We start from the raw sequence: 24,448 nt of genomic DNA on the forward strand, positions 1-24,448 counted from the left end.
AAATCTCAATTTTGACATTTGGGTCACTGTGACTTATTTTGCTGGATCAGGTCACATTTGTACAACCGCAGTTGAGGTCAAGAAAAATATTCATGACGCCGTTATAAAACTATATGACAAAGTATTAACACTTAATGACATTTTAATGACAATGTAAATTTGTATCATTGGTAAAAAGTGGTCAGTTATGTTGTCTTGGTAATGTCATGACATGTAATAATGTATTGGTTAATGTCAAGTTGTCATAACAAAGACATCTCATACAATGTCATCTTTGCATTCAAAATGACAATTGAACGAATGACACTTAATGACAGTTGTCATAAATGTGCATAAAATCTCCTTCATGTTCACATGTCACATCATGATTATGAAGGTTTCATGACAGTCTTATGAACACTCCTTCAAGTAAAGTGTTACCCAAACATTTTAAGAGATTCTAATCATGTAAAAATCTCTAAATAAGTGGCATCTAATTTTTGACTAATGTGAGAAGCATCGACAACCTTATTTAACTCCACACTTAAAGTGAAGGTGAGAAATAAAACATTAACCCCTGGTTTCACGGAAAAGGCTTAAGGCTAGTCCTAGACTAAGACACATGTTTGAGCTGTCTCAACTGAAAATAACTTGCACTGACAGAGAGTGGCGGCCCGTGACTTTTCTTCCAAGTGACGCAAATTCAAAATTTGTGTTCTTAACATTAAACTCTGATTACCCATTAGTATCTGGCAACACGAGTGTCTTTTTTATCATAAACGCTTTAGACACATGTGCAGCGGGCACTTATTTTGACTAGATGCATGATGCACATCAACACACATTTTGATATGAGGAGCCACACACATGACGGACTAAATTCATGTTGTGTCGAGCTTCGTGTTGTGTGCCCTCAATAAAGAAGTCACAGGCCGCCAGTGCTGACAGATATTAAAACACACCAGTGCCATTGATTTGTCTTAAGATATACATCAGTAATGTTTATTTCTAAGGAATGTTTATTAAAGATGCTTAAACTTTTTAATTTAACTAAAGCCTAGTCTTGATTTTAGCTAAGCCTTTTCTCTAAAACCAAGCCTAAATGTTTAAACTATTGTTGTTGGTGTAAGTAGTCATGAACTCACAGGTGGACACTGAGTCAGTTTGTCTGCCGCCATCATTTGAACATTCAGATGTTTGCTCTGCGATTTGCCTCTTGACTTTATCAACCGCTGTAAGACCTGTGGAGAAAAAGAAAAAGAATTGAGATTAGATGGGAAGCTGGGTTTGGAAAACTTTTGATTTCTATTTTGCCTTTTTTTTATACCTAAAAACTACACACATCTAATCTTCTATGATTTCTTCTGATGGTGATTTAACAGCGCTAAACGAGTTTGGGCATGCTTGCAAGACTCACCTTTGGTGAAGTGACTTTGACGTACACAATGATGGGAGCTAGTGAGGTTTTAGCCAGCTGTGCTGGGTGGTTGATGGTGTCTGCATCCAGAACCACTAGCTGAAGGGTTTTAGCCAGCTCGAATATCCTCTCAATCTCACTCTGTACCTCCGCTGAGAAAGAAACAGATAAGCAAACATGAGACCAGGGATAATTGTGTAATGTTTTCTAATTCAATCTTTTAAACTATGGGTGCGCATCTTTAACTAACTACATTCTCACCCAAACTGGTTCGTGTGTTGGATCTTTCCATAATGGGTCTCTTGTTGAGGACTGATCTCTTGGCCAGAGAAAGGTCAGCGGTCACCCGGGTTATAGAGATCCTGTCGAGTGCACATTTTTTAAATACAATTTACTGATGTGATACACCTAAAATAGCCATCAAAGTAACAACGGTTTTTAAAACTCACCGCCCATCAAAGCGGTGTTTGAGAAAATCAAACAGAGCTTTCTGCATCATATCCGTCACCTGTCAAAACAAATAGATGAGAGACAAATATAAGGGTGATTATATAATTGCAGTTACATTTGGAGTCCTCTTTTTAAAAGGTTATACTTTATATAACAACAAAAATATCATATTTTCTGTTAAAAGTCTCTTACATAGCTATAAACCATAATCTCCTGTTTTCCGAATTAGTCACTGTCAGTTCTGTTAGTGTAAAATTTAGCTCTTACCTCATAGCCCTTGAGTGAAGGTCCCACCAGAACCACAGGCCTCATGGACGGTACCACATCATAAGGGGGAATGTGTTCAGTCTAAGCATGTGACACAATCACAGAGCTACAGGATTAAGTACTTTCGCTTTTTAGCAGTATTGGTGATGGAGTAGCACAGATGGGAAACCTTTCTACACACTACCAGCAGGTCATGCATTTACATCAGTTAAAGATGCTGTAAGCCACTTCTAACAAACATGGAAATGCCAAAATAATATCCTCCTATCCACCATATTCTTCCGCGCTATTTCCAGAGTCTAGGTCTGTCACAGAGACATTAAAAAAGGCTTACAGAAACTTTTACAGTCCATTTATTAAAGGGATAGTTCCCCAAAACATGTTGTTACAAACCTGAATAAATGTCTTTGTTCTGATGAACACAAAAGAAGATATTTTGAGGAACGTTTGTAAAGAAACCATTTATAAGCCCTAATTCACTTACATAGTATTCTTTTTACTACTATGAAAGTGAAAGGGGCTCATGAATGGTTTGGTTACAAACATTCCAAAAGGCTGTGGAATATGTTTGTATCCCAGCAGCTTTTAATATGTTTGTTTATTAAAGAAAAACACCACAGTTTTTCAATATTTTACTATGTTCTTACCTCAACTAAGGGGCTTTTTACACTTGGTATTAAGATGTGTTTTCATCGATCGGATCACAAGTGGACGAGAGAGACACATTAAGTTTACACCTGGTATTTAAATCCGTCTCTTAAGTTCACTTTCGACCGCATCTGTCCTGAATACTGTGAGGGGGTGGTCTGTGAGACGGTGGGTGAGTCTCTCTGCTGTCCTTCAAACGCGAGCGGGAGTAATTATGAGTTTATATGGACGCAGACTTGTCGGACTCCGCTGCTTGTTTAGCAAGTATACATGCTGCACAGTGTTTTCTACGTTTATATGTTGGAGCTTTCTCTGAATTTTCAGCGCAATTGATGAAATAGGATTGCGCAACTTTCACACTTTCAAAACGAAACTATGGAGAACACCCGCAGTAGTTTTATCAATGAAAGGCTAAAAATAGCGCTGTTCACCGTATGTTCACGCCAGAAGTCAGAAAAAGACGTAAAACTTGTGTTTAATACCTCAGATTAGATAAATGGGCGGAGAGAAGGCGGTCGCGTGTGGCTGTTCGAACACATTCAACCACATTTGCGTTCCGCAACTCCAAAGCGATCCAATCGAAAGTGGTTTCGACTACCTCTGGATGTGGTTGAAAGTGGGCGAAAGTGGACGAGCTAAAAATGTTTTGAACACCGTTTACACCTGGCATTAACGTCGTCCCCTTGTGATCCGATCAACGAAAACGAATGTTAATGCCAAGTGTAAACAGCCTCAAAGACAAATTAATACATACCTATCTTTTATCAATGTGTGCACTTAATCTTTGTACAGCATGTTGTAAGCGTGTTAGCATTTAGCCTAGCCATATTCATTCTTTAGGATCCAAACAGGTATGAATTTAGAAGCCACCAAACACTTCCATGTTTTCCCTATTTATATACTATTACATGAGTAGTTACACGAGTAGGTATGGAGGCACAAAATAAAAAGTGCCAGTTTTTTAAGTGGATAAAAATTGAGAACAATATTGTATGATGGAAGAGCACTTAGTTTGTAGCACTTTGACCTCGGCGTGCAGTAACATCATCACTCCTGACTACTCCCCCTCTCGCTCAAACTTCAGTCAATATTACTGTAAGATTGAGGCTACGTTTACATGGAAACGATCTGAAAAGAAACCGCAAAAGTGGTGTTGCGTTATCACTTTTTATTCCGCGTTTATACGAGCATTTTGAGGGGGAAATCTGCGTGCATATGGTGACGCAAAAGTGTGTGATATTCGATGTAGTATGCACTCCAGGCGGCTAGGTGGCAATGTGAAGCACTGACACACAACAACACCAAGTCCGTGAGCCTGCGTACAACCTTCTTCCTGGTTCTCCCAGGTCTCATTCAAAGCCGTCTGGTTTGCCTCCGACGAATTGGCGCATCAACAGTTTCACTGAGGTAATTAATGTGCCTTCTCTGATCAGTAATACTTGCTGTGAATAATTCGTACAACTGCTGGAAAGACTTGTATATTTATCAGAGCTGCTATGGCAATTTGAAGGTCCGACGTATGGAAATAATCTGACATGTTTGTTGTTATTTTCCTGAACTGGCGCATGCCTGTGACGTAAACGCGTGCGCGACGAGAGCCACCGTGAGCAGACTTTTGCGTTTTTACTCTTTAGACGAGAACGCGACGGTAGATCGTTTTTAAGATTTCCACTCTGAAGGGTGGTTTCACTTTTTTGCGTTTTTAAGCCCCCAAAACGCCGTCGCCGTGTAAACGAAAGGCACATCCGATAAAATATTTTTACGTTTTTACCCTCGAGCGTTCTCGTGTAAACAGGCCCTGAATGACGTCACCAGAGTCGCGGGCAGCTGGTACTCTACAAAATATGTTTAGATATTTCTCCTATAGCCTTTAATTCCCTCTGCGTTTGCCGACAATGATAAGACACAGAATATGAAGTATGTGTTTTCTGTGTGAGAGAGACAAATAGTAAAACGTAAAAAGTAAAACCTTCAGATCTGTTTTATATATATTTTACATTGAATGTTAAGGCTGCCAACCCAAAATTCCTGACTGCCCCTAGTCCAGCAAGCCTGGTACTGGGCCTGCCTCAAAATATCTTCCTTCGTGTTCATCAGAACAAAGACATTTATACAGGTTCGTAACAACATGAGCGTGAGTAAATGACAGAACCTTAATTTTTGGGTGAACTATCACTTTAAGCAGGTTGACATGCACATATTTTCATAAACAGTTAAATGGAGACGTATCCCATTCAGCATGTATATATGAAGAGTTTTGTTGCAAAACGAGATAACTCCGTTTTTTTTATTTTTCAGACATCTCGTTTTTTGGTTGTGCATTCCAATTAATATCAATTCAACTGCAGTTGGTTTGTTTTGATTTAAACCTTCATAACTTAAAAAGTAGCACCATAAAACAAAATAATAACATGATAACATATTAAATAACATGTTTTGACAAAAATGTTAAAAACGGATTTATCTAGTTTTGCAACAAAACTCTTCATATTTTTAGGCATTTTGTCTATTTTAGGCAAATATAAGAAGTCCCTGTGGCATTTTTATGAGTATCAAATCATATTTGAATGACATTTAAAATGTTACATCCTACCTAAACAATCAAAATTTGACATTGTTTTTAACTAAGACATAAAGAATGGTTTATTTAACACACCTACCTGCTTTAGCTTCTGTTTGGCTTTTGAAAACGAAACAACACAAATCAAAAATCAGTTTTTGGAGAATCTGGAGTTTACAAGAATTGCTTTTTTACTCTACCCTATCCTTTATATTGTATGTTGGTGTTAAGCGGCGACAGTGAAACTGAGATAGATGTCATGCATTACATTAAGGAATAAAGTGTAAGAATAAAAGCATGGGAACAACAAACTCACTGATCCGCTTCAGCCCTACTGATATTTTGCTCATTTTGGGGCAGCAAAGCAGCGTGTTGCTCAGGCCTTGTCATACTCACTCTCACCTGCAGATGGCGGCGTGGGTCTCCAACCTCCAGATACCATGTCACCCAGGCTTGAGGAGGAGTTACCACTTTTCCTTCAAGGAGAAACGTTAACAGGTGATAACACATACCTCAATAGCACTGTTAAGTTATTTGAAAACTACCCAAATGGCTAAATGTGTACATTTACATTTACATGACAACAATGTGGAATCATTGAAAACTTTCACATACAGCAACACTGTCAAAATGAGCGAAAGTAAATCTCTTTTCTTGGACTACAACAACACACGGATTATAGGCAACAGTTTACTTCCTGGGATTGGTGACGTAGACAAGACCGACATTATCATAATTCCTCCCACTTGGACTCACAGCCTAAGTTAAATCCTGTTAGCATTGCATTGTGAGTGAATCTTTCAAACATGGTAAGGAGCGTCACATTTTCGGCTGACGTCGAGGTAGGCCAATCACAACGTACAGATTAGCTGGCCAATCAGAGACACAACGCTTTTCAAATCGACGAGTTTTGTACAAAATCATTGCAATTCAGGAAGAGAGGGAAAGCTGGAGCTACAAAAATGTACTCTATGTGGAAAAAGAATGTGTTTTTAACCATAAAACACGCAAACACATTGTATTACACCAAATACACAAAATAACGTTGTTTTAGAAATTTAATAGGTGCACTTTAAGTAATATTTTTTAAAACACTCATTGCGCTAAAACGCCTCTCTACACGTTTGTAAACATTTCCTGTTTGCTACAAAGAAGGTATTTTTAATTATGCAAACCTTTTTTTGCATATTTGTAAATTATTCTTATAAATGTTTTGAGATTACAGTGATCATGCATCATACTTTATCAGCAATTAAAAAACTGCTTATTTTACTTAATACTCCATGACTGAAATAACGACAATTAAAGAGAACTAAAGCTTTAATTACAAAAATAAGCATTTCAATAAATAACACACATACATTTTTTAACATCAATCTTAAACTGGTGGTCTTCTTCCTCAGCTTACAGTTTTTCTACTTACAAACTCCACCATGTAAATAGGCAATCCGCCTTGGCGTTAGCTCAACTGGCTTTTAAAGGGGTTAAGAGATGAGACTCTCATTGGTTTATTGAACATTATACCTCAAACACGGCCATTACTAATTAGGAGAATAGGAACAACCCTTTTAAACTGTGCGCCACGCACAAAGACCATTTATCCAGTCTTTAAACTAGCAAAAGTGGATTTAGATACACCCTTTTAGACTGTGTGCCATGCACTTTAGACAGGGTCGGCGCCAGAGAATATAGAATGAGGGGGCCTCCTGTTTCACTGGGGGGGCACCTCGTTCATCTTATTATTTTATTATTAGTAGTAGTATATTATTATTATTACTACATGGCACTGTAAAATGCTTGGTACTGATTGGCCAGTCGCAACATTAAAAGGTATTTTATTCCTTGAACAACCGCCTGAAACACAGCCTCACCCAGGTGCTGCGTGCGAGTCACGTTAACAGGGAGTTTAACACCTTCAAATTATACAGAACAAATATTCATAATTAATAACGTATATGAGATTCTATTTACATTGATTAAACCGAATGTTCGTCTTCTGACTTTTAACTTGTTTTAACGCGTCTGGCTTTCACCCATTATGAAACGTACGTGTTCCCAGAAGGTTTGTATTTCTTAAAAATAAGCTAATAAAAGACATAAAATCTAAATGTTATGTCTATATATTTACTCGTATAGCAACTAGCCGCGAAATAAGCGGGATTATTACAGCCGGCCACATGACGCTAAAGTGCAAGACTGAAAAACTCACGCAAATCATAAAGACCACTACATAACCAAATAACAGCAAAAGGAAACAATGTCACTGAAATATCTAACACCAGAATGAACTATGCATTTTACCTTTAGAAGAGCTGCAGGCTCTTTAAGAGGGTCCTTTTAAAATTTCTTCGTCTTGCTCAAATGCCGAGACTTAGCCTACAAGTGTACATTATTTAGATGGAGAATGAGTTCTCACGCATGGCGATTGAGACCCCGAACGTGACATTAACTTTCAGTGCAGACAAACACTGGAGATAGCTTTAAGAATTTGTGTTGTTCAAATGTAGTGGCTGCGTGTATGTAACTGGCTGACTATGTTAGCATTGCATTGTGGGTTAGTATTTTAATTATTTTTTTATTTTATTTATTATACTCCTAATTTTAATCAGTATCCATTGTATAACCAAATTTATTTGCAGCAATTTTTTTAAATTATTAAGTTCATTATTATTTTGAGAAGTAAGGGGGCATAGTGACTCAAGTGGCCGGGCCATGCCCCCTAGGGCCCGCTCGTGGCGCCGACACTGACTTTAGAGCTTATTCTAGTAAAAAAAACCCGCCTATTTTAGACCAATACCAGTCCACCCTGGTCAATATATACAGCAAACAACCACAGCAGAGCTGGTTCTACACATCCTTTATTTGTGTGCCACTAACATCCAAAACTGTTTTTTAATCCCGATAAAATATTCAGTTCTGTTTTCTGTCTAAACTAGACCCCGAAGCCGCCGCCATTTGCGCCATTTAGAAGTTCAGCCGCCATCAGCCAATAATTTCCTAAGCCAAATTGAGCCGCCAGCTGATAAAGTTTGGCTGAGCCGGCTAGAATTATTTGCAATCAAATAATAATTCAATCACATAGAGACATACACACACGAAATATATAAACAATACACGAGATCCATTTTCCGATTGGTTTCATAACAGCACAGTCTTGTGCTCGCTCGTTGCTACAATACACAGAGGGGTTGCAACTTGCAACCTGTGGAGGTCGCATATGCAGGCTGCATACGTCATCAAGCCTGGTTTATTTAAGTTAACTGAGCATTACATTCGCAAGCCATACGCATATTAAAACAATTTACGATTAACTTATAATAAGAATAAACTTTATAATTGTTGATATTTTGAAATAAGACAGTGTTGATGACGTAGGCAGCGTAAAAATGCGACCTCCGGAGGCTGCAGTCTTCAGATTGGGAAATTAAAATTGCCCGTTTTCCGTACAGAAGAAGCGATGCATTAGTAACGTGCGCGTCACAACAATGCATTTCAAAAATAGACCGTGTTATTTTTTATTTTTGACCAATGCGCGCGACCAGCATCCACACAGGAAAAAGCTGCGGGTAAAATAACGTTTGTATGTCTGTTTCCGGGTGCTGTATGCAGCATGTTCACTTTTATTTTAATTTTGTATTGGAACTGCGATTGGAATCGGTGAAGTCAAATATAGACGCGTTTCTTATAAGAGCCGCTTCTGGGAAGTCCGCGCGCGGCATAACATTGACTAAAGTGGTCGCAATCAGGTCCGGTAGCGCAGCACACGCATTCTGCGAATGAGAGCACTAACTGTGGATTCACACCAGCCGCGGAAGAGGCGGCAAAAACACGTGAACCGCGTCCAGTTTGCCGCTTGAACATTTTGAGTTTACTCGCTTAATCCGCGCGTGAACGCCGCGCGTGAAATTCTAGTCATTCGAGAAATTCACGCGGAAATTCGCATCATGGGAGGGGCTTCTGCGACTCCGCGGAGACTACACCACTCCGCTCGCTTCCTGTAATCACGTCACTACTACAGCAAGCTCCTGATTGGTTAACGCGGCGCGGAATTCCGGCAAAGTTCAGATTTTTGAACTCGCGCGTTTCCCGCGGCAACGCTCAATTCGCGCGGAACGCCCCGCGCCTTCCGCGCGTTCCGCGACATCCGCGCCGCGGCTACCGCGTGTACCGCGCCGCAGGATGCCTAATCGCGTGTTTGCATTGACTTAACATGTAAATCATCCGCGCTTGCCGCCTCTTCCGCGGCTGGTGTGAATCCACAGTAAGTAAAAGCAACAGAAAGTTCTTTCTATCGGTCTCCCATGCTGCTTGAACCCCAGAAGAAAAGAGACTTTTATAAAGCTTGCCAGTAAAATCCATATCACACCAGCAATGACAAGGTAAGCTAACGTTGCTATGGTTACAGTCCAGATACATAGATTGCTAGGCTATTGCTATGCTAGCTACAGTTTTATTACAAACAGCAACCAAAACTACAACGTAAAATTAGTGTAGACTTTAAACATCAATGTTAAAAGTTTTTACCAGCCTTTGTATGGGAACCTATATTCATTAATTCATTCAACCCAGTGCATGCCAGGTTTGTGCTGTGGCTCTGAATTAAAAGTGAATTAAAGAATAGAAATTAAAAGAGGTTGCATGTTTTGCCATGTTATTAGTCTATAGGTAGCATTATAGTGGGCTCTAGCTCTATTGTGTTTGGTTATGTGTACCATAATTTACCATACTTTTACCAGATCATTTGTCTATGTTTATAATTCTGACAGTTATTGTATTTTGCCATAAGTCTTCACTGTGCCTATTCAAAGCTCGAGGGCAAACACATAACTTCTAGATTTATAAGCATCGATAAACTACATTTTAACATTTTTTAATGCGTAGTCATACTTCTGTTATTTTGATGAAAGTAACTCAAAAGTAATGTAACTCATTACAGTTCAGAGTCAGTAATATTGTAATTTGACTAATTACTTTCAAATTACAGTAATTTGTAATATATAATGTATTACACTTTGTAAGTAATTTTCCCAACACTGTTAATCAGTATAACGTAGACATCTGTAGACATGTGGCAGCTTCAGCCATTTGCAGCTATGAAAAGTTTGGCGGCTGCAGCAGCCATTTAGGTTTCGGCTGAGCCAGCTAGCCAGCCAATAACTTCATCAGCCAGCCATTATTCACAAAACAAACGGCTTCGGGGTCTAGTCTAAACCCTGGCAAGTGTAACTACTTATTTTTGTTCTTAAGCACTTGTATCAACTGGATTTAATGGTACCCTAGTTTGTTTCCTGGTAAATCTGTGTCTGTCTCTGGTAAAATAAAAGGAAAAACGCATGCAACATTACTGATGGAAGTTGCATGTAAGCAAGCCATTCAGCTAATCAAATCAAAGCTTGATGCCACTTTAAATATGCTGCTGTTGTGTGCAATATGCATACGAGGCTTTGTAAATACAATGTTGCTGCATCATCTAAGTCTATGACTACAGGAGATATTGGCACCTGTTATTATGACTAAAATATAGAAATTTGTGAAATACAGAAATTTGTGCAATAGTAGTGATGCTTAAGAGAGACAGACCTCTGTTTTTGCTCTTGTTTGAGTCTCATGGCCTCCAGTCGGAGTGGGCTGGGAATGAAGCTGATATCTGCCCCCTCTTTCACCAGCCTTCCTATCCACCAGTCATTATTGTACTTCTACAAGACACAAACAAACAGATTGAAACAAAGCAATTATATGCAAACACATCTTTAGAAAAATGTGTTAAATAAAATTTTTTTATTTAAATGATCACCTCTTTAATGTGCAGAAATTCTTTGGCTTCAAAGTTTATGGCAGCACCCTGAACGGGACAGTCTTCATCGAGAGCCCCGCAGTAGTTCACATTCGTCTTCACTGCGAATGCTACAGGTTTGCACTGCCGGAACAAAAGTTGCACTCAGTAAATTATCAACTACATAACAACAATGAAGTTATTATACTCTTTTAGTTATTATACTCAACAATGAAGTTATTACACTCTTGTTTTTATAGTAAGAATATCTATTTACCTACATTATTCAATACTGTTGTGAGAGATTGAATTAAGAAAATTTTTTGCCCAATGGGAAACTTTTTTTCTGGAGTTTATGCATAAATTATCATTTCAAGTAAATTTGGTGTCTAAAGTCATTGTTTTGTGTCATAGTTCTGCCCTCTTGTCCTTGTTTTACTCTTAAGGTGATCGCACACCGGCCGCGCCGTTCTAAAAAATCGAACACATTGTTTTCTATGAGTATACGCACACCGCGCCACACAGCGCCACTCACATAGTTTAACATTAAATAACATCATATTTGTCCCAAATCATTAACGATTAACATTGGCTGCTAACGTCTATTTTGCATTTTGAAGTAGACGCTATCTGACGAAGCTCGCGCTATTTAATGTGCACTTCCAGTTTACAATACCTCCGAGTTGTCCTAGACGCGACTCGACGCAGCGCGACGCGACGCTGAGCTGCGCGGCTGGTGTGCGATCCCCTTTAGTGTTGAGGCAGAACCCATGTTTTGTTTGGTAGCACATGGCCTTTGTTTTAGCTGTGGGCTTCATTGTCTCATCTCCTGACCCCCTTGTTTCCTTGTTAACCTACAATAACCTTATTATTGTTTTGTAATTATCACCTGTTGCCCTTTTGATTTGGTCCCTTATTTAACTCTTTCCCCGCCATTGACGAGTTATCTCGTCAATTAAGAGAAAACATTTGCTTAAAAAAAAAAAAAAAATTTTAGGTTCATTTGCAATGCCGCGATTATCCACTAGATCAGAGGTCCCCAACCACCGGGACAAATTGCCACCGGGTCGCAAGAACGTCCCGAAAACATTTTGTATAATAGCCACGTAATAGCTTACATCAATCATTTCCACTTTTGTACGGAGCCGTGCGTTCTCTTTTTCTCTGTCTCTCTCTCTCTCTCTCTACCAGTGCATCAGCGATCACATTGCTGTCATTAGAGTTTTGAGCATACAGTACTTCTAAAACACAATCGATCAAAGAATTGCAGAGGTATGACTTTATGAATCATTTGCAAATGTACCTCGCAAATCATGTAAATACACGGAGACGTTCAACTGTGTGACTTCGCAAATGTCTGAAAACTACTTATTTTATTCTTCTTTAAAGCAACTTCAGAAATATCCAGCGATCGTGGCACCATGATCAAAATAAACTATTAATAATATTTTAACGGCTACACTTTTAACGTAGGTTTGAAAGGAACATAAACAGTCCTGTGTCAATCATTATTAAAATCATATGGTAGCCTAAACGGGAGTCTCCGTGCCTCCACGCCCAGCAGCAATTCTTCTGGCATCTCTCCTCTCCAATGCATTTTCTTTCTGTTCTGTTACATGGACTTGGGGCTCGAGCCCGACCAAGATTCGAGCTGCCTTCGAGAACAGCAAACCAAGATAATTTACCATCAATTTTTAAGACTAAATGGGCAGGCAAACTAGTGAAACAATGAAAGTAAAAAAAAAAACAATCCGCCAAAATATGGTTTTAGATGTCTATAGAAAACATACTATAAATAAAGCAATTATTAATTTTCAGAATGCATGGTTGTTATCATTACTTCCGTTTAAAATGTTATACATTTCAAAAAAGAGAATTTTCAGCACTTTGTTCGAACAGCGACAAATTTGAGGGCTTTTTACCTTTATTCAGAAAGGACAGTGAAGTGTGAAGACTGTGGATATTTTTGCATGTACAATTGTGAAAATAAAGCATTTCAATTACTGACTAATAACCTTTTCATTGGCATTAAAGTGAAATGACTGAACCTAAACATAAGAGCAAAGAGTTTTGCTTCTGAACTCCTCATAAATAATCTGGTGCATTTTGGCCGTCACTGTGTTATGATTCAACCTAAATGCTTTGAATTGTTGCGTGTGTGAGAATTTAGCAGAGATTAACCACTGTGTTTGAAGGCTACAGGCACTGTGTGCTCAGACTGACACTTTGGTTCCTCCCATTGGGCAAAAAATAGTATAAAGCTTGTTAGATAACAGAAAAGAAACCTTGGCTCTCTCGAGCTGCAGCTGGGCCTGGCGTTCGGCTTCACGCCGATACGCCTCGCGGTCCTCCTCCGCTGACAGGTCGGAATCCGAAGGTCTGCTCGTGTACGAATCAGCTGAACCCTAGAGGACGCAGAACAACAAAAATGTTTGGTAAAATGGATAAAAAGCACAAGAACTGTGGTGTAAACACAGTCATAACATTCTGTTATCAATAACTGTTAAAGATATTATAGCTGAGGCAGAATAAAAGCTCCACTGGGTAGATTGTTAATGGCATCTAGTGGTGGGATTGTGAATTGCAACCAATGGCTCAGTCCACAGCTCCCCCCTCCCTTTCGAAACGCATAGAGAAGCTACAGTAGCCGCCACAGGACAAACATGTAATCGTCTGAGACAATATAGTGACAAAACGCAGAGCAATTTGTCCGTTTAGGGCTACTGTAGAAATATTCCTTTATGTAAATAAAACAGCTAATAAAAACAATACAGCTCATTATGTTAGGTCTTTATATTTTTTCAATTCAATTCAATTTTATTTATATAGCGCTTTTTACAATTTGGTAATTGTATCAAAGCAGCTTTACATAATAGATGTAGTGAAAAGCACAGAAAATCGACAGATAGCACAACATAATACACGATAGCACAAGCAGCTAAATTTGCTGCGGCTATATATCAACATTATAAGCAAACGTATTACTAATGTAACGTATAGAAGTTAAGCCCAAAAAGGCTGCCTCCCCGGGTTGAAAAACCCCCTAGGAGAAAAAAAACCCGGAATTTTAGCCGGGGAAGTAAAAAAAAAGTCCTAGGAGGAAAAAACCCTTGGGAGATATATATATATATATATATATATATATATATATATATATATATATATATATATATATATATACACATTGAAACGGAAGGAGATTAAGCAAATTCACAATGTATATGGTGTACCACTTGACCCCCCCCCCCCCCACACACACACATAACAAATCCCAATTTGTACTAAGACTTGTAAAGTGATGTTTTATCATTAAAATCTGATAACGTTCATTGATTTAATAGAATGTTTGGGTATACCAACATGGTGGTGCGGTGGCTTCACAATTGTGATGTCATGTGCAATCCAGTCATTTATATAGATCAGTGGAGACAACATACTTTGTAGTAATTATGTGAATTAAAAGGCACAAACTTGAAGCAATAATAGAGAAAAAAGTATCTTCAAAAAACTATCCAAAATAATATTTCTTTTAATAAAATGTTTGTGCATTTATGAGAAAAAACTGCGTTGTGAATGTGACATTTTTTTGTGGATGTGACAATTCTAAAATGTTCCCTTACTTAACTGTGAATAATAATAAAAACTGCTTAAAACTATAAACAGAGACTTTGCATGGGTATTTTAAAACCACCAAATATTGACATTTGAGATATCAGTGTGGTAAAAAACTTTGGGTCAAAACGTTACTTTATTGATAAGGTTGACGTTTGCATGGAATTGCCAAGGTGCATAAACTGTTCAACATATAAAAGCAATGATTTTACAAAGCATAACAGCAGCAATGTTTTTTGTGCAATTTGAAAAAAAAAAAACCCTGAAAAAAATCTTAAACCCTATGCTCTATTTCCTGTACAATCAAGTACTACAGATGTAATGCTGCTGATGGTCAATGAGTCATCAAATGCATTTTTTCAATCCTAGCCACCAGAAGCTTCCAGCGAACACAACAAATAAGTAACTTAACATGTAAAATAGATAAGACTATGGACAACGATTACCGATTGAGTGTTTGTAATTTGTCACAATCATTAAATTCAACCGTCTAATTGTGGCCTACATCCCAACACATGTTCTGCTTTTCAAAAGATAACAAATTACTACAGCAGCAGTGAAGCAGTGAGAGACTGAGGCTGCATGTATCGCAGAAAACCATGCATTTCACAATGAGAAATAAAGCAAAATTCCCTATACGAGCATTTGAGTTTGCTATTGAAAGAGATACGGTCATCTATCCACAGCAGTAACTATGTGAGCTTTAGAAATCTTGCATTCGGACAAACACCCTCACAAACATGAAGATCTTTAAGATTCATACAAGAATCACTTTTACTTGCACATCTATTTATTTTCCACCCAAAAAATTCAACCAGGTAAATTTCTCCTACCTTTCTCTAGACACAGGTTAGTTGAGGTTGTTTAATGAAATCCCATTTTGAGCTCGAGAGAACAGAAGAGACTCTGTTACCCTCTCATCCTGGGGTTGGTGGCCCTTCATTGGTCCACTTTGAGCAGTCAAAATAACCTGCCATGGCTCAAAGCCAGTGCTGAACAAAACAGAGATTCAGCACCCAAAACAGGGCAGTCATGACTGTTCTGAGAACCTCACACAAGAGGGAGGGTGGACGAAAGAAAGAAAGAGAGAGAGAGAGAGAGAGAGAGAGAGAGAGAGGGAGGAGAGAGAGAGAGAGAGAGAGAGAGAGAGAGAGAGAGAGGGAGAGAGAGAGAGAGAGAGAGAGAGAGAGAGAGAGAGAGAGAGAGAGAGAGAGAGAGAGAGAGAGAGAGAGAGAGAGAGAGAGAGAGCGAGAGCATGGGAAACAGGAGACAAATGAAAATGCAAGCAGGCGGTACAAGGTGTAAGAGGAAAAATGGAGGAAATGTTGAAAACAAGCGACTCAGGACTATAGATGAGCTGCAGGAAAATAATTTTTAGGTGAAAAAAAGACTCTCAATGCATAGATGAGAGGAAGGGTGCTTCAAATCCTTTACAAAGCATCAGCTTAGATGTTTCAAAGCTATCGAAGTAACACTCAATAAACAAAAATAAAAATAAAGGTATCTTGGTATCTAACGGTTGACCTGGTGACCTATAAATATACATACTATCTAATAATAGCAAATAAAATGTACACAAAATTACTATATATACAGTAAACGAATCCTCATTATATGCAACAAAGGGCTAGTTCATAAAAAAACTCATTATTTTCTTAAGACCCATTCAAACCAGGTATTTTATCAAAATGTAAGAGAATAGCAAATAAGAGTCCACAACTATAACAATAAAGAGGAACAAAATCATTGTGATCACTTTCAGATTTTTTTCCAGCTGATAAATGATAACACCCTATTTTAACGATCTAAGGGCACGGCACAAGTGCATATATGACACGTCCAAATCCACTTTTGCTAGTTTAACGACTGGGAAACTTGCCTATTCGCCTGGCACACAGTCTAAAATGGTTGGTCTAATAGTCTAAAACACACTCATAACGAGAATAGGAACAACCCTTTTAGATTGTGAGCTTGGCGCACAAACAATTTTTCCTATTTAAATAAGCAAAAGTAGATTAGGACACTCCCGTTAAGACTGTGCCCCGTGTGCTTCAGATAATGCGCTTAGATCGTTAAAATAGGGCCCCACGAGTTTAAGACTGGTGTTAAGAAAATGGGCTGTGTTTAATTTATTATAATGTTTATTTGAGGCTGCACGTTTATTAACGGGGACACATTACAGCTATATTGGCTTCCCTTCACTGGTTGCCCGTTCATTTTAGAATTGATTTCAAGATATTACTTTAAGTTTTTAAATCATTAAATAACACTGCTCATAAATACCTCTCAGATCTATTATAGTCATATGCTTCATCTAGAGCACTTAAGTCTGCTGGGCAACTACTTTTAGTCTCCCCCAAAGCAAGATTAAAGAGCAGAGTTGACCGCCCCGAAACCCCGAAACTATTTTTTTGCTTTTTGCTCTTTAGTTCTACAGTTTATTTTATATTGTATGCAGTAGCGTAACGAGCCAACACCGGGCCCCTAAGCAGGATAATCAGGGCGGGCCCTTTACTACAGCACGTGATGACGCAATGTCCACAAGCAGGCTACAATGAATGGGACAGGACAGGACATAGAGACATGAGATGACTGACAAAATCAGAAATAGCCTATGCGCACCACAACAAAAACATAACGTCGGTGACAGCGCACCAAACAACACTACTGGTGACAGCACACTATAACATTTTGTTACTCACTGCTATGACTACACATACACCTAGGTCTAAATACATAAAAAGGATGCTCACTTACATTCAGGGGTTAAATTGGGATTTGTTATGTGGGGCGGCTCTGCGGGGAGGGGTACTTCGATGGGTAACGTGTTTAATACTGATGACAGCAAAGCCACTGGTGTGTTTCAGTGACATTCTGGACCTCTGATAGGATTTGATAAGTTTCAGCTTTAAAGCTGTGCCAGAGGTTGACCCCAAATATTTTAAAAAGAGCATCTGAATTTTAAATGATGCAAATCTATGAGTTTGACACCCTATATCCATTTGTTCCACATGTCATTATGCACAATTGATCAAACTTTAAAGGAAGTTAAAAAAATCAACCTCCTTGAATAATTCTAGGCATAAGATACCCAAAAAGACTCTTACATGTCTTATAAATTAGCCATAGAGATTCCCTATGCCGGTCAGCAGCTAAAACAATCATATAGTTAGGTTTGATTTGTGTAATCAAAATACATTATTTTATTAATAATCGCTTATACAATGAGTTATATCCAGTGTTATCCAGTTAACATACTGTAATTAAATGAGTGACAAATACTTTAATTATTTACACGTTTCTAGTCTTCTATTAAGTTTTCTCGACGTGGGCACCATTCTTACCTCTCTCTCTCTCTCTCTCTCTCTCTCTCTCTCGCTCGGTCTCTCTCTCTCCTCTACAATGTCAAATGATCCTGTGTGAGAGCGCGTTCTTGCAGTTGAGTTTTTTCGCTTGAGTTGCATAACTTGCGCGAAGACGCGTTATTAAAAGGGGAAAGCGCGTGTTTTCGCGGCAATTGCGCCGCCCAATTCGCGTCATTTGCATCGCCCTGTGAGAACGCACCTGGTTGCGTCTTTGCATTGACTTTGTATGTAATCTGTTCGCGCAAATCGTTAAACTTGCGTTGGTGAGTATGCCCTATAATGAATGGAAACGCATTATTCACTTCACTTCAGTGCACACGCACCAGCGCAGCGAGTGCATGCGCACAAGCGCAGCTGGTACACTGGCAAGAGCAGAGCGAAACTTTCAGCCTATGTTCGGGGCTTAGCCCCGGACGGCCCCGTTGAAAACCCGTGAGAAAGCCTGGGAACAGCGGATAGCAACGAATATGTGATAGGTGTCAATCAAATTCTTCCAGATCGGGCGGGCCCCTGATTGGTCCGGGCCCGTAAGCAACGCTTACCCTGCTTACCGATAGTTACGCCCCTGATTGTATGAAAAGCACTTTGTTGAACAAATGTTGTTTTAAAAAGGTGCTTTATAAATAAACTTTGATTTGATTTGAATAACTAAGGCTTTGGTTCTCTTTAAAATGAAGAGACAGACATGACCAATGGCTCCAAAAGCATTTTCTCACATTAATTCATGAGAGAACTTGACTAGTGTTGTTTTTGGCGGCCTGTTTTAATTTTAGTTTTAGTCTAGTCTTTGTGTCAAGCTGACATTTTAGTTTTTATTCGTTTTAGTCAGTTCATACTCTTTTTAGTCTATTCAAGTTTTAGCTGACTAAAAGTCTGGGCATTTTAGTCTTATTTTAGTCAGAATTAACCTTGACTATTTTGGTCTAGTTTTAGTCGACGAAAACTGGTGACATTTTTAGTCTAGTTTTAGTCAATGAAAATTGTATTTTAGTCTCTTTTCAGTAATGCAATTCTATTGAACCCAGTCAATATAGTATAAGTACCTAGCAGTATAGACAAAACCAAAATTTTCTTTTAGCCAAACCCATTAAAAAAAGTTATCTTGTTATATTATACCTTATAGATATAAGAATACATCCATTTCAGACATGGAAGATGCTCTGATTGGAATTTACTTGATTTGAAGATATATATTTTACTTAATTTTATTTTATTATTTATAATTTTAATTTTTTCTGTTGCGTCTCCATGGCAACAATAGTATTTTATAACAACAAACCGGGGTCGCTGTCATGAAACACTTTACAATTACCTTTACCTAAGAGAACCATTTAAGGGATTATATGCAAAACACTTTAATTATTCTCTTACACTAGTTAAGGGGAATTTACCCCTTAAGTGTCATACTTAAGGGAAAAACTTAAGGTGCTTTATGCAACCGGGCCTTGGTCCTGGAGGGCCGGTGTCTCTGCAGAGTTTAGCTCCTACCCTAATCAAGCACACCTGAAGCAGCTAAGTAAGGAGCTTCAGGTGTGTTTGATTAGGGTTGGAGCTAAACTCTGCAGAGACACCGGGGGTGTATTCCAGAAAGCAGGGTTAACTTACCATCAGATTAACCCCGAACTTTGGGTTGATCAACCCCAAACTTGCTTACTCGGGGTATGTCGGTTCCAAAACACAGTTTAAGAGTTAGTTCAATCAACTCGCTGAAAGTAACCCAGAGTTAAAGCGCGCTCACGGTAACAACATAAAGGCATTGTCAATGGATCGCAGATTTCACGAGTCACCATGGAAACGTCAGAGAACTTAAAAGTTTTTAAATGAGAAATAACATTATAAACCAACACTTTCTGGCAAAATCAACTTTTTATAATCGACTTAGAAGTGCGTGATTACAAAACAGATAAAATTAATTAATTAAATAATTAATACGAACCTATTTTACCCCATTTGAGTCCAATATTGTATGTGTCTCAACGAAAATACACACAATATTATTTAAAATAATCTAAAACAATCTAAAATAATTAATATAGTAAAAATAATCATAGATTTTATATATGATTGTAAACATATGAATTATGAATATCTTTTCCCTTGTGAAAAGTAACAATGGTTTTACTACAGTAAAAAACATGGTTACAGTAAAACCATGGTAACCACAAAATAACCATGGTTTTCAAAAAACATAGTTAAACCATGGTTAGTGTAGTAAAACCATGGTTCTGCTGATAGTAATCAATGCACCAAAAAAAAACATGGTTACTACAACTATACACCAATAAAACCATGGTTAATTTCACAAGGGTTGTGGCACATAAAGTGCAAATCTGTCATAAGGCTTATTTAAAGGGTTTTTTTTTTAGATATGATTGTATTGTGTAGGCATAAAATGCATTATGATAATATTCACTATATTGTACTTATTTTACTTCTGCTCCTTTGGGTGACCCTGTTTAGTTTTAGGACTTTCCTTGTATGACACTGTGTCACCATCTTTTTTAACATTTACTGATAGCTGATAGATTTATGCACCCTCTTTTATTTGTAAAGCTTCCTTACACTCCTTACAGATTTTCAATAATGTTGTGTAATGCTTTTCATTACACTACACTGTAATGCTTTTCATTACACTTCATTTGCATTGGACCATTAGGATCTGCTGAGACAGAATTGGAGAATAGAAATGTTACATTAGTGTCAATAGTAACATGTTGTAATATATGTCCTTTATCATCTAATATATGCAAATATCTCAATTTCCCTTTGCTCAAAAATGATAGCTCTGGAGAGCAGCTACAAAAGGCCCATTTTAAAGAAATAAAGGTGATTTAGAAAAACACCAACTATAGATCAAATGTAGAGAGAGGGCTAAGGATCTGAAGTGCATGTTTAAGAAATAAATATTATACTATGAAATATATATTTATAATTTCATTTCATTGTGTACATGATTCTAACTGATATAATAGAAAATCTCTGACCACTATGCCATGTCTGTGATTCAATGGTGTTTCACCTAATGAAGTCTGTGCTTCACCTGTGTCACTATGTGGGTCAGTGTTAAATCATGCCTGTGCTTCATGGGTGTCATTCTGTGGGCCAGGTCAGATGCACATGCCTATCAGAGACTGCAGGCAGGGGTAACTTCTATCCCTCAGTAATTATTATTATGATAGGCATCATGTGTTTCTATTTGTTATACCCATTTACTGTAACATTGTCACATTGTCACTTAAGTAACATAGGTTAAGATTCATTAATGACAATGTATTTGCACACACATTTATTATAACTTTAGATTCATCTCAAATTATCTAGTAAGCGAAAGATGAGGTTATTTATGAATTGACAAAATTGATATGGAAATGTACTTTATTGTTAACATTAATTAACTGATGGAATTGTGTTTCATACATCCACTGATATTTGGAGATATATTAATAATGAACATAATTAAATGTATAGTATTTAGTCTGAACACAAATATGAATACATTTTTAATAAAATTTAATAAATAATTACATTTATAGTAATTAGTCCAATCACAAATATCAATCCATGTTATTAAAAAAATAGTTTCTTTAAAAAAAATTCATAACACACATTTTTTTAAGACAGCAATAAATATTCGCGACTGTAAATGCAATAAAATAAAATAAATGCTTTAACATTGTAAAATTATGCAAAATATATGCTTCCACGCCCGCTGTACGCTCGTCATAAGTACACGCATGCGCAGACTTCCTCCGGAGCCTCGTTTTATTAACTAAAATGAACTTACCTTGCAACATAACCTGCTCCGGAGCAGGTTATCTTCAGAGAGTCAGTTGCTATGGTTACTTACATAACCCGAAAGTTACCTCCGTTTTTGGAACCGAAAGCAGAGGTTATCCGCTTACTTACTCCTAAACTTACCCGGGTAAGCCACATAACCAGCTTTCTGGAATACACCCCGGCCCTCCAGGACCAGGATTGGTGACCACTGGTCTACATAATCAAAACAGAGTAGTCTAAGCAGAAACACACACACAGGGCCACTGCTGGTCAGATGGGTGCCATAAGCTGACTTTTACGGTGGTGCCACCTTTAGTTAAAAAACAACAACAAAATCACAACTATAGTAGGCTATGTGTGAGAATAGCACTTTATTAAAATGCTATTGTTATCATTTATAATTGTATTTTGACAGCAACACAAACTACAATTATACAAATATGCAATATAGTATATCTGTATTTGTGTAGCTAATGGCACTATAATGTGACAAAGCTAATTTTACGTGTCAGTATAGATCCAAGCAATGTTGGAGATACTAAATATCTTTCTTGTAAGTAAATTAAAAGCCAGCTTTACGAAACATCAGATGTCTATTAACAAAAGCGAAAGTTTGTATGTATGGTTATGTTCTTATTAATACAGCTGTTTGATTGATTTAACACTCAAGCATTCAGTTAAGCAAGTTTAGTTAATTCAAATAATAAATAAGGACACATACCCTTGTTGTTAGCATATAAGTTATAAAACAAAGTCTTTAGCATATATATATTTACCATGCTTCAAAACACAACAGCACATGTCATTTAAACGATTGAAGATGCAAACTGGTACATTCTAGCCTGGTAGAACCATCCTCTGCTATTTTGCTTCGCTTCATAGACAGAGTCTGGCTGGGCATAATTGACAATCGTTTTCCTTCTCATGGGAGGGGCTTGTCTGAAGTTTAAAATCATTGGTCTAAACGTAAGCCAATCACATAACGTTTGGATATGATGTGCGTTATGCGCCAGCTCAGCCGCATCAAATTTCTGCTGTAAAACACACGCATGATGTGAAAACAAACCCATCGAGCGAAATACCGAAGTTAACATGGCTATGAACGACTTATGCAGATTATGTAAAGTAAATCGGGCCAGAGCTAGTTGAACACTATCCTTACGGTGTCTTTCCACTCACGTCTAAGTGGAGGAACGCCCCTCTCTCCTCTCAAACTCTTCCACCAGACGGCCATAACCATATGTAAATTAAATCTTCCTACCTTTTTTTCTGGTTAATCAGGAACGTCACCAAAGAATGTTTGCCCACGCGTCCTCCACCATTAACTGTGAACAATGAAATTTCCTTCCATGATATCGATTGTTGTGCACGTCAAGCTGTGCTGCACACAGTTTCTCGCTGACGATCGATAATAGTTGATAAATTAAACTTTTCCCAAAACCTGTCGGGAGTAGGGCAACAACATAATCTCCATTCAAAATGTTTAACAAACACTTTTCTTGTTCGGGATTAAGTTGGCAAGTGCCGGTTCTCCACAACAGAGCAAATAGCTTTCTGTGCCTCCATGTCCACTACAAACTACAACCGTACATTCGGCGCTTAGCGTCTACGTCACGGCTCTCAGCCCGCCCTCTGTTCATTGATTCGCCGGTTGTTTTGAGACCTGAGGAAAACGGTTTGAATGGGAGGTATCTCAGACTGAGTACAGAAGCGTAATGAAATTTAGCGGAAGTACAAAGTCTGACGTAGTCAGGCTAGGTACATTCTTATATTATTTAAATCACACAGATGAGTTCGCGGTGCCAGCAGTCAACGCTATACATATTAACAGGCTTGTAAACTCACCAGAAAACGATGCACGGGTTTCATTTTGGACTTTTCGTTTCCATTTGAAGACTTGATGCGGCGGTGTATTCGCGGGCGCAGCTGGCCATCAAACGTGACGTGTCGCGTGTTACTGCGCAAACGAATTGCGTATGATATCAAAGCATCGCGAGAACAGACTGCTCTGCATGCTTTCTAATCGCTCTCGCGGTACGTTTACGTATTTTTGCGGATCGATTTGCAGAGCGCCATTGAACACACATGATAATTTGCAGTCAGGTGGCGGCGTGCCAGGAGATGGCTAGACGAAATAACGTTATAACATTTCGTCTCGTCTCGTTTTGGTCAACAAAAATGAAGACACATTTTAGCATAGTTTTTATTTAACTTTTTTGGAGAGTTTATTTACAGGATTGACTGGTCCGAGTGTTCAAGCACGCTGCCCCGGAGTTTAAAAAAACAGTGAAAAGGCATACCTTGGTGCCACCAAATGAAAAACCTCTACGACTGAACCGAAACCCAATGGAAACCGTGACTGAACTAGATTGTTGTATTAAGGCAAGTTCACACCAGAGGACTGTGAGACTAACGGGAACGCTGTGGCGCTCACACTACACAACAAGGTTTTGTCAACTGTCGTTTCTTATCATGACTGTGCGCATACTACACAACATAATGCTTAAAAGGCGCAGAAACTACAAGACCTATGGTGAAGAGACAGAAATGACCAATGGCTCCAAAAGCATTTTCTCACATTAATTCATCTGTGACTGTGA

The 24,448-nt window shown here is 38.2% G+C and overlaps 1 protein-coding gene across 3 annotated transcripts in view; it reads right to left on the reverse strand.

Annotated features, from left to right (window-relative positions):
• The window catches only part of cacnb3a (calcium channel, voltage-dependent, beta 3a), an 86,293-nt gene that overhangs the window by 15,963 nt on the left and 45,882 nt on the right, over positions 1–24,448 (reverse strand). For 2 of the 3 annotated variants that reach the window (XM_065286305.2, XM_065286307.2), the window contains exons 3-12: positions 13,380–13,499; positions 11,116–11,238; positions 10,902–11,017; positions 5,718–5,797; positions 5,422–5,441; positions 2,114–2,194; positions 1,846–1,904; positions 1,658–1,758; positions 1,397–1,548; positions 1,125–1,220 (exon numbers count right to left, since the gene is read on the reverse strand). In XM_065286305.2, coding sequence (XP_065142377.1) covers positions 1,125–1,220; positions 1,397–1,548; positions 1,658–1,758; positions 1,846–1,904; positions 2,114–2,194; positions 5,422–5,441; positions 5,718–5,797; positions 10,902–11,017; positions 11,116–11,238; positions 13,380–13,499 — 948 coding nt within the window. The remainder of the gene's footprint in view (positions 1–1,124; positions 1,221–1,396; positions 1,549–1,657; positions 1,759–1,845; positions 1,905–2,113; positions 2,195–5,421; positions 5,442–5,717; positions 5,798–10,901; positions 11,018–11,115; positions 11,239–13,379; positions 13,500–24,448) is intronic. The other variant, XM_065286306.2, reaches the window with a different exon arrangement.

The sequence above is a fragment of the Paramisgurnus dabryanus genome, chromosome 21 (genome assembly GCF_030506205.2).
Source record: "Paramisgurnus dabryanus chromosome 21, PD_genome_1.1, whole genome shotgun sequence".
NCBI lineage: Eukaryota > Metazoa > Chordata > Actinopteri > Cypriniformes > Cobitidae > Paramisgurnus > Paramisgurnus dabryanus.